This window comes from Callorhinchus milii, unplaced genomic scaffold, assembly GCF_018977255.1.
Source record: "Callorhinchus milii isolate IMCB2004 unplaced genomic scaffold, IMCB_Cmil_1.0 Scaffold3, whole genome shotgun sequence".
NCBI lineage: Eukaryota > Metazoa > Chordata > Chondrichthyes > Chimaeriformes > Callorhinchidae > Callorhinchus > Callorhinchus milii.
In genome coordinates this window covers 98955390-98972927 of record NW_024704744.1, presented here as the reverse complement: position 1 = coordinate 98972927, position 17538 = coordinate 98955390, and the positions used below count along the sequence as shown (strand labels likewise).

The following is a 17538-nucleotide window of genomic DNA, read 5'->3' as shown; positions in this document are numbered from 1 at the left end:
CCCGCCCACTTTTCATTGCAGCCCAATCTGATCTGCTTCACACTTTGCAACAGGATTATTTTTATTGTTATGTTCTTGAAGAGATACTGCAATCGGATCCAATTCAGAGAAACTTGCCTATTCACTTTTTTAAAAATAGTTTTAGCTGAAGAAGTACCCAGTTCTAGTGCCCTCTGGTAGAATGCTGACTCGTTTAAAGAACTCCTATGTCTTCACATCAACAGGAAGCACAGTACACCTGGCTTGTGGCAATGTCTACCCGCAATAAAACAAAGGCGCCTTCCAGATCATCAGGTCGCAACTCATGCCATGTCCTGTTCACTGTGCACGTGCCTACACACAAGGTGCATCACTGGCAAAGGAACATAGCAGGCTTCCGGCACATAGGAATGCAGGAGGTGGCTTCAGAGGTGACTTGACAACCTAAAGTCGGCTTTTTTTTAACACTCTGTTTATAACGCAGTTGGTGAATCCAGCACAAGCTGACTTGTATGAGTTGTGTTCCTGGTTTTGCTCCATGTCAAGAAATACTACAAAATGAAACCATCTTTTCTTGTTTCTACAACAAAACTTCAGAGAGTTATCGCCAGCATTGCTGAAACATCCATAACTCAGAATTTTCAGTAACAGTGAAATGATGGCACATAATCTTTCTATAAACCAAAATTTCAGGCACACAAAGTGCCTAAGCTCAAATAAACCCCAAGATAGAACCTACTTCTACATTGCAGCAACCACTAGAAGTACATAATACTAATAATACTTGCATTTAATATAGAACCTTATCACATCATTGAAGCATAATAATAATCCTTGCATTTGATATAGCGCTTTTCACGTCGGGAGGACGTCCCAAAGCGCTTCACAGAACACACTGTAAAGTGAATTGACTGTATATTTGTGGGCGAACGCGGCAGCCAATTGCGCACAGCAATGTCCCACAAACAGTCATAGACTGAAAATGACCAATTTATTATTGTTTTTGGTTTTGGAGGGATTATTATTAGGCTCTGTGTGGAGTAAGGAAACTTGCCCAAGGTTTCGCCCTCTGCCTGGAATTGAACTCACGACTCTCCCTTGCAAAGCGAGTGCTCTAACCACTGAGCTACAGGATTCCACAAATAGTGCCATTGTAGCTTTAGAGTCCACGTAGATGCAAATGGTGGCATCTACTGGTGCATTTAGAGATGACGTTTCAAGCAATGATTATTATAGTACGATCAGCTGCGTCCAATGTTTTAGAGGCTGCTTTGTGAGTGAGTCGTACAGTGGAGTCCTGTAGCTCAATGGTTCCAGCTAGAAGCGGGCTAGTGCAAGCGAGACACCTGTGTTCGATTTCCGAAGCATGTCGAAACGTTGGGCAAGTTTGCTTACTCAACACGCCTTTGTTTACCTAGCAGTAAGTAGGAACCTAGTTGTTAGTCGATTGTCGGATTGCTTCTCCAGGGTAATAATTCCTTCAAAAAAATAATAATAAATTGGTCACTTCAATCCACGACTGTTTGTGGGGACGCTGCTGTGCACAATTGGCTGCCGCGTTTTGCTGCGTACATAAATGCTATGTGGAGGAGGCGCTGCTAACATCACTTTCTGCGTGCTTCACATTCACTGCAGCAACAGGAAGTCCTGCTGAGGACACTTCCTTTATAAATAGACATTAGTGAAGTAGATATATTAAAGAATATGAAAAGAAGGCAGAGAAATGGGATTATGGGGTGGTAGTAAGTAAAGTAGAGCCACATAACTGGTGGCAGCACATGCTCAGTGAGCTAAATGTTCTTTTGAGCCTAAATTCCTATGCATCTGTAACAATTTATTTGAGAAGCAAAGCTCTTTTAGGTTTGTATAATGCGTGTCAGATTCCTCCAATTGCTGAATCCCCACTAGATTTCATAATTAAAAAACCCTAAGAAATTCTGTCCTGCAGTCTTGTGAATCCTTCACACATCTAGAGGCATTCAGCTGGATTGGATTTTGATTGCATGTGAGTGAAACTTGAGACAATGCATTCAAAAAACAAATTCTTTCAACAAAATGTAACAATTTTTTCATAATAGTGATCTCAATCATCGGGTCCTAGGTAATGTAATTGCTGAATATAGTTTGCTGAGCGATATAGTTTACATTTTGCGAATTTAATAGAAATTTAATTCCATTTGCTTAGTAAATAAACATCCAAATATTTGCTGACTGAATAATTCATTTTAATTCAATTGTAGTGTCAATTATGACCACATTTTATAATGGATGGTTCATCCTCTTCAAATCAAGCTATTCTCCAGGACTGTGTTTTCTCCCATATCTTGTCATTCTCCATGTCAGTGACCTCCAATCATCACTGATAACTCCACTCCGCATTCACCAGTTTAATAGTTATAGTCACCATGTTATCTGCTTTCCTATCAAATCATTCTAGCGCTGCCTTAGTTGGTGTTTCATTCTCTGACTCCTATTTAGGTCAACTCAAGGCTTTCCTAAAGCTCTGACTCTCCCACTTTGCTCCTTTCCAAATCAATGACATTCCTCCCACTCATCAGCCAACCGCATTCATTATTTTTCCTGCTAAACCGCTCTGCATTCATCATCTCTCACCTTTAGACTCTATCCTCTCTTTCTCTTGCTTTCTTTTCCGATGCACTCTTTGTTTTCTTTCTCTATTTTATCGATATTGCTTTAATCAATGCTTTACTGAACCTTTCCGACCTTAAGAAAGTAAGAGTAGGTCATTTATCCCATTCCATAAGTCCTCCTAGACTACAAGTATGTATGCCATTCCACACATCAATCTCATTGATCATTTCCTAGTCTATAATCCCTTCCAGGGGTAACAATCCCTTCAAAATAGAATCATAGAATCATAAAATTATACAACCGAAGGAGGCCGTTCGGCCCATTGTGTCTATGCCGGTTCTTTTAAAAGAACTTCCAAGTCAATTCCACTCCCCCACTCTCTCTCCATTGCCCTGCAAACTTGTCCTCCCCAAATAATTATAAGTAAATAAATAAATAATTTGATCATTCAATCCACGACTATTTATGAGACACTGCTGTGCACAATTGGCTGCCGCGTTTCACCACAAAATATAGTCAATTCACTTTACAGCTTTACATGAAGCGCTGTGCGATGTCTCGAAGTCAAAATAAGCCTCTATATCAAATGTAAGGATTATTATTATTGTTATGTAACTCATTCTTGCATGGGACCTCAGGAATCTCAATCTTATCTCTCTATGGCTTCCTTCCATCAAAGATCCTAGAGGCTTTTAAATTCCAAGCACTGCATCAGCTAGGTAATACTTCTTGATTTAGCTTTCTTCTTTCCTAACCTTCAAATTTAGTAGTGTTTTACACGACAGACCTGGGCTGTACATCAAAGCAACCCAATTAATGCAAAAACATTGAGTCTCACGTTTCTCCAGACAGAATTAGAGGTGATTGCTATTTTAAAATCCCTTTAATGAAATTAATTATTAAATTTAAAGCATCATCTTCATTCCAAGTCCAATTTTTACTCAGTGGTGACCCATAAAATAACAACAACTTGTATTTAATAGCATCCTTTGTGCCAGATGGCGTCTCGGAGCGCTTAACAATAAAACGCGTTACATCGTTTGAGTTCTGTGGCCTGATATTGATCTCCATTAAGTTGCATATTCAATTAGCATGTTTAAACCTCAAGGTTCAGTTTTACACAGCAGGCCATCACTGTAGTTTGCTATCGTAATAAGTGTACCATACGGTAGTTAGTGTTTCGTGGTGTGGTCATTTCATAATTAGCTCGCAGACTGCTCAGAAGAGAAGCAGAAACATTGTACTGAATTTCATTTCAGCTTCTGACATTAAACCTAAACATTTACTTTGTATTCAGTACATGTCTCTAAACATATAATTTCTAATGATTCCATGACATCAGTGGCAAATCAAGTTGCATTGTGAATGCAATATTAGAAGCAAGGAGGGCTTTATTGGGGCGAGGGCCAAAAAGCTGGCGAGATAGTACTCCCAGGCTCCCTGTCTAAGAGCTTCATTCTCTTGGTGTCAGATGTGTAAAAATATATTTTATACAATGACAGTTTAAAAAGTATCCTCTTAATACCATAGTTTATGTTTCACTTTCCATTCATCCTGACTGAGGACATTATGCCAGACTACAACAATGAGAAAGAGTAGGATTCACAGTTCTATGATTCTACCTTATTGAATCCCTTTTTCATTTTAAATACCTTAATTAGATCTGTCCTCAACCTTCTAAACTCAAGGGAATACAAGCCAAAGTGCTTTGGACTGTGTATTTTGTGAACAAAATGTGGCAGCCAGTTGCGCACAACAATGTCCCACAAACAGCCATGAAGCGAATGACCAATTATTTTTATTTGGGGGCTTGTTGGCCAGGACACAGGGAGAAACGCCCTTCTCTTTTCAAATAGTGCCATGGAATCTTTAACATCCACCTGAACTTTGTTTAAACGTGTCACCTGAAAGACGGCATCTCCAACAACCCCCGCCTCACCCAGCACTGCATTGGAGCCTCAGCTTTACTATGTGATTTCAAGTCCAGTCGTGGGTCTTGAACCTACAACTTACTGACTCCAGGTGACGCTGTGTGAGGCTGAATCACACCTCGGTATTTATCATATGCACAATAAAACTATTGGTAAAGCAACAACAACAGCATCAAGATTACATTTGTAAAGCGCCTTTCACGTCGGGAGGATGTCCCAAGGCGCTGGACAGTGACAGCATTTCAGCCCTGAGCTGGGGTTGTACCAAAACAATAGTGAAAACCTCTCGAAACAATTCTCGATGAAAAGTACCTGGATGTCATAGCTAACCATGTGGAATGTATTCTCTCATACATACTTGCAATGTCTCATTGCATAACCTCCTGAAACAAGCGTCAACCAGATCGCAATCACAGTTTAAGCAGGAGATTATTTTATTACCTGGATCAATAGTTCTAGATCCATGGAATCCACACACAGGTGCTTTTCCAGAAACTCCAGCTTCTCCACTATAATAGTGGTCCTCTGACTGCTTTCATTCGGTTGCTCCAGTGCCTTAAAGACAGTGGCCCCGACAATCAAATACAGCACCACCAGCAGAAAAATAGCCGAGACTGTCTTCCATTTCATCACAGTGGGGGTCAGGTCGCTGTCATCCCCTGGGGTTAACACTATAGGTTTCGTAGAAAAGGAAAGCCTTGGTTTAGCATTCTGAGTCGCAGATTTCGGGTCCAGCAAGTCAGGCGCTGCCACTGGCCAACACACAATAAGAGACAAATTATTGAGTAAATAGGAAAAGGTTTTGGTCTAAGAATCACACACAACAGACAGAAAACATGCAGAAAACACACAGAGAACACACACAACAGAAACCACACAGAAAACACACACAAAAGAGAACACACACAACAGAGAACACAAAACACCACACACAGAAACACACTCGTTCTGGTTCATCATCTTCCATTACTGAGATGAATTCTTGCCTCCAGGAGAATATGATAAAAATCCCCGATTGTAAACCTTATAAAAGATGCAGAACGTATTTCGCAACACAATAAATGCCGCTGTGATCGATACTTGTGAAAAAAAATGTGTGAATCAATGTTTTTTTTCAAAAAAAGATGATGAGATTCAACGTTTTTGTGAGAGTCGGAGCTGCACAATTCACACACTTTTTTTCATCACAAATTGTGTCTGGAGATTTTCACCATGATTCCTCTTTGCCGAATAGTCTTTGTTGTGCACATCTGTAGATGCCTCAAATCACCTGCTGGTGTGTGTCTGTGCTTCTGTCTGTCTGTGTGTGTGTCTGTCTGTGTCTATCTGTGTGTGTGTCTGTCTATCTGTGTCTGTCTGTGTGTGTTTGCGTGTCTGGTGTCTGTCTATCTGTGTGTCTGTCTATCTGTGTGTCTGTCTATGTGTGTGTCTGTCTGTGTGTGTGTCTGTCTGTGCTCAGCTATTACAAAGATCTATTTGAAATCCAATCCACTCATTCAAAAATAATATTAACGCACATCAGTCACTGAGTGGATTGAACCCAGGAAAGTGGGGAGGGCTGATGGGGGGGGATTTGTACATTATGCACCCGGCGAAAAAAAGCAAGTTGCTGTATATTTTATGAGGAATTAAGGAAGAAATTGGCATTTTAATTGAAATTCTGAACGATTTTGCCCTAAGAGCTCATTCAAAGCAGCTCAATCAGCGTTCGGGTACCAGGGAATATTTCTGATATATAAACCATACACATTTTTCACAGCAATCGAGCAAAATCCTGAACATCAATCGCACACAGTCTATTGCCCATCCGGCGACCAGATCCTCAGTTTAAACAAAACAAAACCCACTCTTCCTGATCGTTGTCATAGACCAAATGTACATTTATTGTCAATCATAAAAGCCCAATAATTGCAATAAACGCACATCTGCTTTGCACAAACTGAAGTGTCACCGCCAGAGGAGAAGCGAAACACTTACTTCTTGTCGAGCAATTCAACCGAATCCTCCAACATCAATGGCTTTTGTTCATTTTCCAAAGGTGAGACTCGCATTGGGGAGTGGATGTCGCTGCCACATGGCCGCACTGTCCATCCCAATCCAAACGCGTGGGGCTCTCTCTCTCTCTCCCTCTCTCTCAGTCACTCTCTCTCTCTCTCTCTCTCTCACACACACACACAATACACACATTCACACACACCTCTCCCTTCATTTAAAGAATCCACAGCCATTAAAATCATTCTCCCATATCCCCCGACAGTCCGAGCCCCGCCCTCCCCTGCGGTCAGTTCAGCTCCAGCGGATTGTGCGATCCTCGTTATTATTGGAATGGGATCTTTTTCGGGACAAAAAAAAAGAAATGGTCACATTTACAAACAATAAACACCGCATAGGAATGAACCCCACCAATCTAATCAAACAACGTATTGCGTAAAATTTTGCCTGAAAGGCTGATGAACAATATGTTTACCATCTCAGGCTTTCCTTCACTTGATGCACATCACAATCTGCATTTTCTTATATTCTCCTACAAATACACCTTACAGTCACACCTCACCCCAAACACAGCCTTATCCCTCATCCATGTGTTTGTCACCTCCCGCCTGGATTACTCCAACCCCCTCCTCGCGGTCTCCCCATCTCCATCATTCACAAGATCAGCTCATTCAGACTCTGCCGCTCACATACTGACCCGAACCAAACTCCCTACCCACATCTCCCCAACTCTGGCCCAGGCTCCACTGGCTCTCCATCACCAACACATCCACTTCAACATCCTCTCACTCTCTATTCAAATCCCTTCACTCCCTGGCACCTCCCTCCCTCCATCCTCACCCCCAATCCACCACCCGGTCAGTGCCTCTGCTCGACTGGCCCCGGTTCCTGCTCGTCCCTCGCACTCTTTGTCCCACCATCGGAGATTGTGCTTTCAGCCACTACGCCCTGAAACTCTGGAACACTCTCCCTCGATCCCTCCACCTTGTCCCCTCTGTCCGCTTTTTTAAGTCCCGCCTGAAAACCTTCCTCTTCGACCATGTTTACGGCCACCTCCCCCTCCCCCCCAGCTTGGAGTCAGGCTCCAAACTGTTAAGCTCTGAGATGATGCCCTGTGTGGAGGGCGCTGTGTAAGTGCAAGTTGTGGTTGTTGTACCGTAAATACTGAGAGCAAGTTTGGGCATTTCCACGACGTGATTACAGCAACAACAAACAACAAAATGACATTTATAGAGTGCCTTTCACGTCGGGAGGATGTTCCAAGATGCTGGACAGTCAGGTGTCGGGGCCCGAGAATGGGGGAGGGGTGAGGGAATGCAGAGAGGTGGGAGGCAGACCAAAGGCACAGTCAAATAGAAGGGTCTTGAGACCGGCCTTGAAGGATACGAGAGAGGAAGCGAGGCGAAGGGACCGCGGGATGGAGTTCCAGAGTGTGGGGGCAGAGAGGTTGAAAGCCCGGCCCCCGATGGTAGGGCGGATTGGGCGGGAGACATGGAGCAGCCGGAGCCCGATGAACGGAGGAAGTGGGCAGGTTGGTAGGGAGTCAGCAGCTCAGAGAGGTAGGAGGGGGCAAGGCCATGTATAGCCTTAAAGGTGAGGACGAGAATCTTGAACTCGATCCTCTGAGGGATGGGGAGCCAGTGGAGTCAGGCGAAGGTGGGAGTGATGGGGTCACGGAGCCTGGTGCGTAAGAGTACACGAGCTGCAGAGTTTTGGATGATCTGCAGATTGTGAAGGGAAGAGTTGGGAAGGCCGATGACGGAGTTCCCGTAATCGAGCCCTGAGGTGACGAATGCATGGGTGAGGGTTTGGGGGCCTGAGTGGTAAGGCAGTGGCGGAGTCTGGCAATGTTGCAGAGGTGGTGGTAGGCAGTGCCAGTCATGGTGCGAATGTGGGAGCGAAAGGACAGTTCAGGGTCAAACAAGACACTCAGGTTCCTGACTGACTTAGTGAGGTTGAGTGTGCAGCCGTGGAGGCTGATGCTGCGCCCGAGGTGCGGAGGCAATCAGGAGGGCCTCGGTCTTGCTGATGTTCAGTTGGATTAAGCACTATATCAAATGCATTTTGTCCACAAAATACACAGTCACTCCACTTTATAGCAACTCCTGTAAAGCTCTTTGACGACATGATAAGGCGTTGCATCAAATGCAAGGATTATTATTAATAAGGATTTCTATTATGATCCAAAAGATTCATCTACTTATTTGATCTTTGGTGGTGGATATATTTCCAAATATTTAGATGTCACAAGTAAATCCACAGGGTAAGTGTTTGAACAAAGTGTGTATAGTTGATACACAAAGTTAGATGCAGGCAAATGAAAGCAAGGCTACTACTGACAAATCAACCTGAAAGGAACTTAATAAGCAAATTAAAACGTTTACAGCCTCACAGGACCACAAGTTCTGAAAAGGGTGCTTCTATTTTTAGAGGACTTTGTGCCTTGTTTTTGTGGAGGAGGCTACATCTGGATTTTATTTTCTCATGGTGGTCGTTTTTTTCTGACTAATTAGCACCAATTGGATGTAATAGTTCAACCAAAGAGCGTGGGCTCTAAATAGCCTCTGTTAAGGTCACAAGCATCTGTTATAGAGCTTGAAACATGCACATTTCTAAAAAAAAATTGACATTTAATTACAATAACTATTTTTGTAGGCAAATGCAACAGCCAGTTGGTGCACAGTGAGATCCCGCAAACAGACATGAATTGATTCGAGCAATTGTTGGCCAAGACACCAGAGAAACCTCTTCTTTTCCATTAGTATTCATTTAATGTGCTGAACTCCTTCAAGCAGTTGGTACCTTATTGCCTCCTGCTAAGGACGAGTTATGCAAAGGATGGCTCCTCCAACGCTGCAACTATTTGTTGGAGACAGTGTTTACTTTGAAGCACTTTGTAATGCTACTATGTTATAAAAGTGCAAGATCTTTTTCTAACCAATCCAAATGGTTCTGAAACATTTCCCGTTTGTTGATTGTTTGTGACAGTTTAATTATTTATCTAAGACTTATGTTTGTACAATACGGCTAATTACTGAAAAATCCCAATCCGATACTACAGTATAGTATACACAATATGCAAATAGAGTACATGCAGACAAGTTATGAATACGTCCTAAAGTCTTAAGGAAGAACAGTTTACCAATTCATGTTGTAAGATCGTTTAACATTCCATTCCCAAGCATATTGGGAAGTCCTCGCAACGTGAATGTCACTATACAAATGTACATTTGTTGTTATTAAATTCAGTAACGTACTTATTATTGACACAGGTTGTTACATGAGTTCTAGAGAATATTGCTGGAGTTTTTTTTATTTAGAAATATGTTAATTAGGCAGGTGATAAGGATATAGTGCTACAGTATATTTTAAAAATATCTATCATGCCCATCAAAGTGAAGGTTGTCAGTGCCGGCAGGAGCTACACATTTTTTCTAGTGTAGGTACGCATTGTCAGCACCAAGCATTTCCAGGTTTGGTATAACACCAACAACAACAACTTGGATTTATATAACGCCCTCCACATCAGACGGCGTCTCAGAGCTTCACAGTAACGGATCCCGGGGCCGAGCCAGTGGGAGGGGGAGGGAAGGTGACCAAAGGCGCGGTCGAAAAGAAAGGTCTTCAGCAGAGACCTGAAAATAGGAAGGGAGGGAGCGAGGGGAAGGGAGTGAGGAAGGCAGTTCCAGAGCCTCGGGGCATAGTGGTTGAAGTCACGGCCGCCGAGGGTGGAGCGGAGGACTCGGGGGACGAGGAGGAGGCCAGACCCGGAGGAACGAAGGCAACGGGTACTGTTTTGAGGAGAGAGGAGATCAGAGAGGTCGGGGGGTGCAGGGGAGTGGAGGCATTTGAAGACAAGGCCAAATGCAGATAACATGACCAAATGCAGAATAAAGCTTCATTTATCTGCCCCAAGTACGTTCTTCAATCCTAAATGCAGAAGAGCACCTGTGACTCTTTGTGACACCTATCAGCGCAGACGTTCCTCTCGCCATACTAACCATAAGCATGACCTTCTTAAATGAAAGTGCCAACTAGGTGCTAATTAATACTAAATTATGGGCAGTTTTCTATTGTGCGTTAACACCCATTAGCAACCTATTTGAAGCTGCCCATTTCATACAGTACACATCGAAATTAGCAGAGAGGAGACAATTAGAAATCAGGTCCCTGAGATTAAATCACAATGATGTGGCATTATATCAAATGCAAAGATTATTATTGTTATTATGAAATTCATTATCACTCAACACGTTTTCAGGAATGGTGATTGTAGGAATATGTATACTCAGTTAAGAAAATACTGTATTGGCACTATAGAATCTGTACTGCTGGGGAGGTGAGCTAATTATTTGATTAAGGTTAATTTGTGCAAAGCATTCCCTCCAGGAGATTCAATGGAAGCGGCTGGGGGAATAGATATTGGTCAGTCTGTATTCAGAGCGAGCTTATTGGGCCAGATGGCCTTTTGGATTCCCTGTTTATGTTATTTTCTTACAACTGGCCCATGAGTGTGAGGGGTTTTAAGATGTAGAGCAATATTGTATGCTAGCCAATGATAACCGTTTCCTTTAATAAACACGACAAAGATAGGACAAAGCATTTGAACTTCTAATTATTCAGCCCTGCTATATTCGAAAAGAATTTCCATATTCTCAGTAAAGTGTCACAAAAACTAACTTCTCTAAATTCTGTAATGATCATCTTCAGCAGATGGCTGAACTAAACTCAGAAAATTACTTTTGATTTAGTAACTGGGCAGATGTTCAAAACAATAAAAGTCACACAATTTTGCTGGACAGAAGGTAGCTGTGTAATTTAGCTTGAATATGTAATAAACATATCATAGAAGCAAAAATTAATACATTAACAGGAATTTACGGCTAAGCCTACTAATTCAGTTAGTAGGAGTGAATATAGTGGAAATAAAAAGAAAATGTCTCGTTTCTGTTCACTCAACAGAATTATTCTCAATTAGGTACCAACTTAAGTGAACAGCTGTAAGCTAGGTACCCTTTTAAATAAAAGGCCCAATTTATTTATTCTGCAAACCCATTTGTGATGGTGTAACTATTTCTTTTGGATGCAAGTTTGATTATATACAACTGATTTTGTCCACTTAGAACAGTAATTGAATTTTATTGTATATTAAGCGCACGAAGACACTACCTTGCTTGAAGGGTGCAATATAAATGCAAGTTGTTGTTGATATGTTGTATATAAGGGACTGAAATAAATAGCAGTGCTTATTTAACTTTTAAACCATTGGTAACTTTTTTTATTGCTAGATACGTTTTACATAAATTTATGAAATATTTCCCCTTTCTCATGTTCAAATAAGTGTGAAACGGACTGCATTCAATAATATTTCTTCAAAAGTAGTTATAAGGCAAAAATGAAATTTAAACTTATTATTATTAATAATAATGCAAGGATCATTTGGTATAGCGCATTATCACATTATCACATCAGAAGGACATGTTAAAGCTCTCCACAGAAATTATTGTGAAATGAAGTGACTGTGTTTTAACATGTAAGCACAATTGCATACAGCAGTGTGCCAAAAGCCATGAGACGAATGACCACTTTTATTTGGGGAATTATTGGCCAGGACACCAGGAGAGAGAAACTCCCTTCTCTTTTCTAACCATTGGATCTTTAACTTCTACCTGAACAGGCAGATCTGAGCTCGGTTTAACATCTCGTCCAAAGGATGGCACTTCCAACGATGTAACATACCTCCAGTGCTGCAATGGAGCATCATCTTAGACTATGTCAGTTCAAGTCTGACTCAGAGGCGAGAGTGCTACCACTGAGCCAAGTGGAAAGCCAGACAGTTTAATTTATATCCAGAGCCTATCCAGAATTGAATGCTGTACTCAGTAATTTATTTTTACTACACATGAGGGTCCAGTAAAGGGATCAACTGGGTCTTTCATTTAACCTTCTCCAAGCCTCTGTGGATTTATTTAAATTGATGTGGTATTAAAAAAAGTGCAAAGAAAACTTGAGATTTTATAAACAAGTATATTGATTGGCTTCACACCTACTGCGCATTCTTGTGTGCAGATAGAAACCAATTCAAGGTGTTGGTTGTAATCTTCATTGCAGGTTGAAAAAAACTTAAGCAATTTTTAGAAATTTAGACTGTGATATTTATAGCATTAATTGTATTGCAGATGCTTCAAGCAAAAAGAACATAATAAAGAAAACCCATTTCACAACTAGTACAAGTTTATGGCACAGCAACTAAGCAAATAAAAAATTGCTGTTAATGGCTATCATGGAATCCTGTAGCTCAGTGGTTAGAGCACTCACCTCGCAAGTGAGAGACCTGAGTTTGATTCCCTGGCAGGGCAAAACGTTGGCCAAGTTTCTTTACTCCACACGCCTCTGTTTACCAAGCAGTAAGTAGGAACCTGGTTGTTAGTCGATTGGCGGATCGCTTTTCTGGGGGTAGTAATTTCTTCAAAAAAAATAATAATTGGGTCATTCAATCCACGACGCTGCTGTGCACAATTGGCTTCTGCGTTTTGACCACAAATATACAGTTAATTCACTTTACAGTATATTGTGAAACGCTTTGTGACGTCTCAAAGACGTACAAAGGCGCTGTACCAAATACAAGGATTATTATTATGAGCCCATAATCTTGGCTGATATTCAATACAGTACTGGTTGCAATGGTGCAGGTATCGTTCTTCAGATGAAATGTTTAACAAGATCCATTCTGCTTGATCAGGTGGATGTTAACAATCCCATTGCACTATTCAAAAAGAGAACGGAGCTTCTTCCGGTGTCTTGGCCAAAAATCCACCAGAAAATAATTGGTCATTCATTTCAAGGCTATTTGTGGAATATTTATGAAAGATTACAGTGTGCAAATTTGCCGCTGCATTCACCTACAAGAATCACAATCACTACGCTTTACGGTGAATCCTCTGAAGTGCTCCGAGATGATAAGGTGTTCCGTCAAATGCAATAATTATTTATTACTATAAGTTCATTTATAGTGTTTCAAAATTTTATGAATCCCCCCCCACCACTCAAAAAAGACCCAAAGAAATAGAATGATTTCCTTACTTCTACAAAGCTGATAAAGTTAATAATTTAAATTCAACTTAAGGTGCTCAAAAGTTACATTATTTGGTATCTGTCCCAATAGCTTGGGTTGGGTTGAAGCAATTGGCAATTCCAGACAGGTGAAAAGTAAGCAGCAAATTAAACCGGCCATTTCTGTGACAATGAACTATATTCCTTTATCTAATTGTATAACTCCAGTGATAAAGATTTAGCCTTACCCTTGTCTGTCAGTTCTTGTGAAGGTCATTCCTTCCCAGCAATTTTCACAGGAACATCGTGTCATTTGAACAGCACTTCACAGATGCGATAATGATCTGTAAAACTTTGTTACATCTTTTTTGGATTTTGGTAAAGTCTCCAGAGCGGCAAGAGATACACATCATGTTCATTTCCTTCTGATGTTAAATGGACAGGAGCGGTATCTAATGTAAAATGCCACTTGTTGGTTTATTTTCAAATTGGACTGAAAGATAATGGAAGTCATATTAATACATCAAATGTTTTTTTAGTTGTCCTTTAGCAGCTGTGGCCTTTCACCGGTGTTGAAATAAAGAGATAACGGTGCTTATTTTGCTTTTGTGCATTTCAACTAAATATGACTTTCACTAGTCATTGTTGGACTGTTTTCCCCCCCATTCTAATGTTGTGTCTATCAGGGTACAATTTTATGGCCGTTAGCCATTCCAGTAAACTCAGCTAAGTTATCTTTTTCCATGGCGTGAGCCTAGACCGTGAGTATCTATTTGAAAATAAGGAGCATCAGAGACATCCTGATGTGTACACACACACTTCCTAACAGGGGTCACTGGATGTCTTCAATTCCTTGAAAAACCTCAAGGTTTTTCACGAGAAATTTTACTAAGTGAATTCTGAAAAGAAACATGCAGATGACATTCATTGATTCTCTTCTGTGTACCATCTGTGGGGTTATGTCAAAGTACTCTATTATTGTAGTGAGACATGACTTACCTTTCATAAACACGTGTTGACTCTCCTTGATCTTCTTACCAGAGCGCTCAGACACTTGGAAGAGAAAAACTCATTAACAGTATCGTCTCAATATAGACCCAGTCGTAAAAGTCAATTTGACCTTGCGATGGAAAAGTTAATGGAACTTATTGATCAGACGACAGGAGCTTGCAATAAGAGTGAATTCAAATAGTTTAGTTAGCAACATCTTTTGGAATGAATGAGTCACTAACCATTATCATGACAGGAATAGAAGAGGAAAGAGTGGCAATAAGGAATATATGTAATATGGGTGGTAGATAAATTCTTATTCCCCTCATTCATTCAATTGCAATTGAAATTAATAGAGGGAGAATCTAGTATTAATGGCCTTCAATTATAGTGGTTTTCTGAAGATGATTTGCATTACATGAAACCCGTAACCTGACAATGAGTTCTATTAAAATGTAAAATCAGTGTTGTGAATTTGTCCACATTCCTTCTACCCTTTCATGCCTCACCCCTTGTTTAATGAGCAACACTAATACTAAAATAGGGTTAGGGGTTAATCATGGAGTAGATATGGTGCATATATCTGAAGGGAATTCTATTGTTTCATAGTAAACAATTGTGGAATAATTTGAAATTCCTAAATACACAAAAGCATACTTACAATGGTTAAGGAGAATGTTTTACCTTATGAGAATGTGTATCATTACTGAATTTTTTTTTTAGAATTGAGACAACATTATAAAATTAATTATTGAGTGATAGACAAAATGTTGGCTTCAAGTTTAAATTCAAGGCAATATTGATGTGAAGGTTATCAAAGAGATAGATGGTATCGGCCTGGCTCAGTTTGATAACACTCTCGTTCTTTGTCAGATGGTTGAGGAACCCCCATGTTGACTCAGCTCATAGTCGAGCCTGATTCTTCAACATAAGGCTGGGGATGTGCTGCATTGTCAGAGGTGTCGTTCTTCAGATGAGACGTTGAACCAAGGTCCTGTCTGCTATCAAGTGGGTGCTAAAGATCCCATGGCATTATTCAGAAAGAGAAAGGAGTTCCAAATTATCAGTAACAAACATTGTAGCTTTTCCTAAATTATTATGGTGGACGACAAGCAGAGGAGGCATTTACGTCAGATTTGCAAGGATTAGGTATAGCCTCCAGCACTGTACTAAGATAGCTTGATACTTTATTCATTACAATCTATTTTGCTTTTTCATTCTTCATGCAAATCCATAGAATGGCTGGTTTCAAACACATCCACTTGATGTGCCCTTGCTGCTGTTCAGTTACCCTTCAACTAACATACAGAATGATATCATGGTTTTACATCCTGTACTCCTTCCGTGAGCTGCATTAGAAAAACAAATGTTACATTTTGAACATGGTGAGAAGAATGTGTTTGTAGTTATCCTGGAAAGTTATCAATTTAAACGATCAATTTCAGAGGGTAGCAATTTACAATTGTGTTTTCAGGCCTTCAGTGAGAAGGTTCCATAACAGCTGGCCTAATGTTTTGACCTAATGACAGTTCATGGCAATTGAAGTATTTTGACAAATGTATTTCTAGGGTTTAAATCTGAAACGGATCATCGGAGTCAAAGACAAAAACAAACAGTTGCGCTGAGATTATTTCCAAATTTAGAATTTGGAGAGCATTCCCTTTCAATATATTTAGTAACAGCATCTGGAATCTGTACTTTCAGGTAGTTGTTTTTTGACAGCTATTTAGCACCAATTACATGTAACATTTTGAACAACACAAATACTGCCTTTAGGCAAACCATGTGTGAGTTAAATGCAGCTCAGATGCTTCGAATATTCAGTAAAGTTATGTGACCTTCTTGGAAGTTAAGGACTCCTTTCTTAGAGAGGTGAACATTGAGGTAAACTTGCTGACAAGAGCATTTTTGGGGGACAATAATGCTTCCTCCACCATATTCCTCCACCATATGTTCAAGTTAGTCGGTATGCATTTTCGATTATTCTTGACTTTGAGTGAGTAAATCTTGCCACAGTACTAAACAATCAAACTGCCAAATGTCTGCCCAGTGATGTACAAGAAGACTTCATGCCTTTTAATCAAGACCATATCCATTCAATTTTCATTTGCAGCTGCAAACATCATAGATCATAGTGAATGATAATAAATAATGATGCTTTTGTTATGTCTTTATAACGTAAAACCCTGTCACAAAGTCTTTTTGTAAACAGAAAGTGTCATTGGTAAATTTGTAATCAGAAATCTCAGTTTGACACCTATTGGTGTACTACAGGCACAGGTAATGCTTTCCATGTATTACTGAACCACACGCAGAATATCCAGGTCAACCATTAGAAAATGGGCACCACACCACGGTAACAATTCTCTCTTAAAACTGGACCCTTTCATCACAGGTCAACCACAAGTTTAGAACAATATATAATAACATGGACAAACTGAGAATTATTTATTATCTGTTCTGGTTTCTTTATTCTGGAACTGCCAGCATTGGAATGAAAATGACATAATCAGATAAGGCAACTGGACTGCACTCAGCATTCTAGGTCTGATACTTTACAGAATTTGTGCTGTTGCTCATGCCCATTGATTTTATGCATCTCTAGGATATTCTTTTCCAACGGAATTGGAATATATAATGTGGAAGGCTTCAAACTTGAATGTTAGCATTTGGGCATTTTGGAAAATGCTGCTCATGAACTATCACTACAACAACAACAACAACAAGATTCCATTTATAAAGCGCCTTTCACGTCAGGAGGACGTCCCAAGGCGCTGCACAGTTGGGTCATGACCCGAGCAGGGGGGAAATGGTCAGGGTGAGGGGAGGGAAGGGAGGGAGCGAGGAGGGTGGAAATGGTCAGGGTGAGGGGAGGGAAGGGAGGGAGCAAGGAGGGGGGAAATGGTCAGGGTGAGGGGAGGGAAGGGAGGGAGGGAGCGAGGAGGGGGAAGAGAGTCGAGAGGGGAGCTGAAGGCACGGTCAAAGAGAAAGGTTTTGAGAC

The 17538-nt window shown here is 40.7% G+C and overlaps 1 protein-coding gene across 1 annotated transcript in view; it reads right to left on the bottom strand.

Moving 5' to 3' along the window:
- LOC103186169 (potassium channel subfamily K member 2) overlaps window positions 1–6520 on the bottom strand; it is a 39268-nt gene extending 32748 nt beyond the window's left edge. Inside the window, exons 1-2 of the mRNA XM_007905036.2 lie at window positions 6480–6520; window positions 4944–5173 (exon numbers count right to left, since the gene is read on the bottom strand). Of these exons, the coding sequence (XP_007903227.1) occupies window positions 4944–5173; window position 6480 (231 nt within the window). The 5' untranslated portion in view covers window positions 6481–6520. The remainder of the gene's footprint in view (window positions 1–4943; window positions 5174–6479) is intronic.
- Between the last annotated feature and the right edge of the window lie 11018 nt (window positions 6521–17538).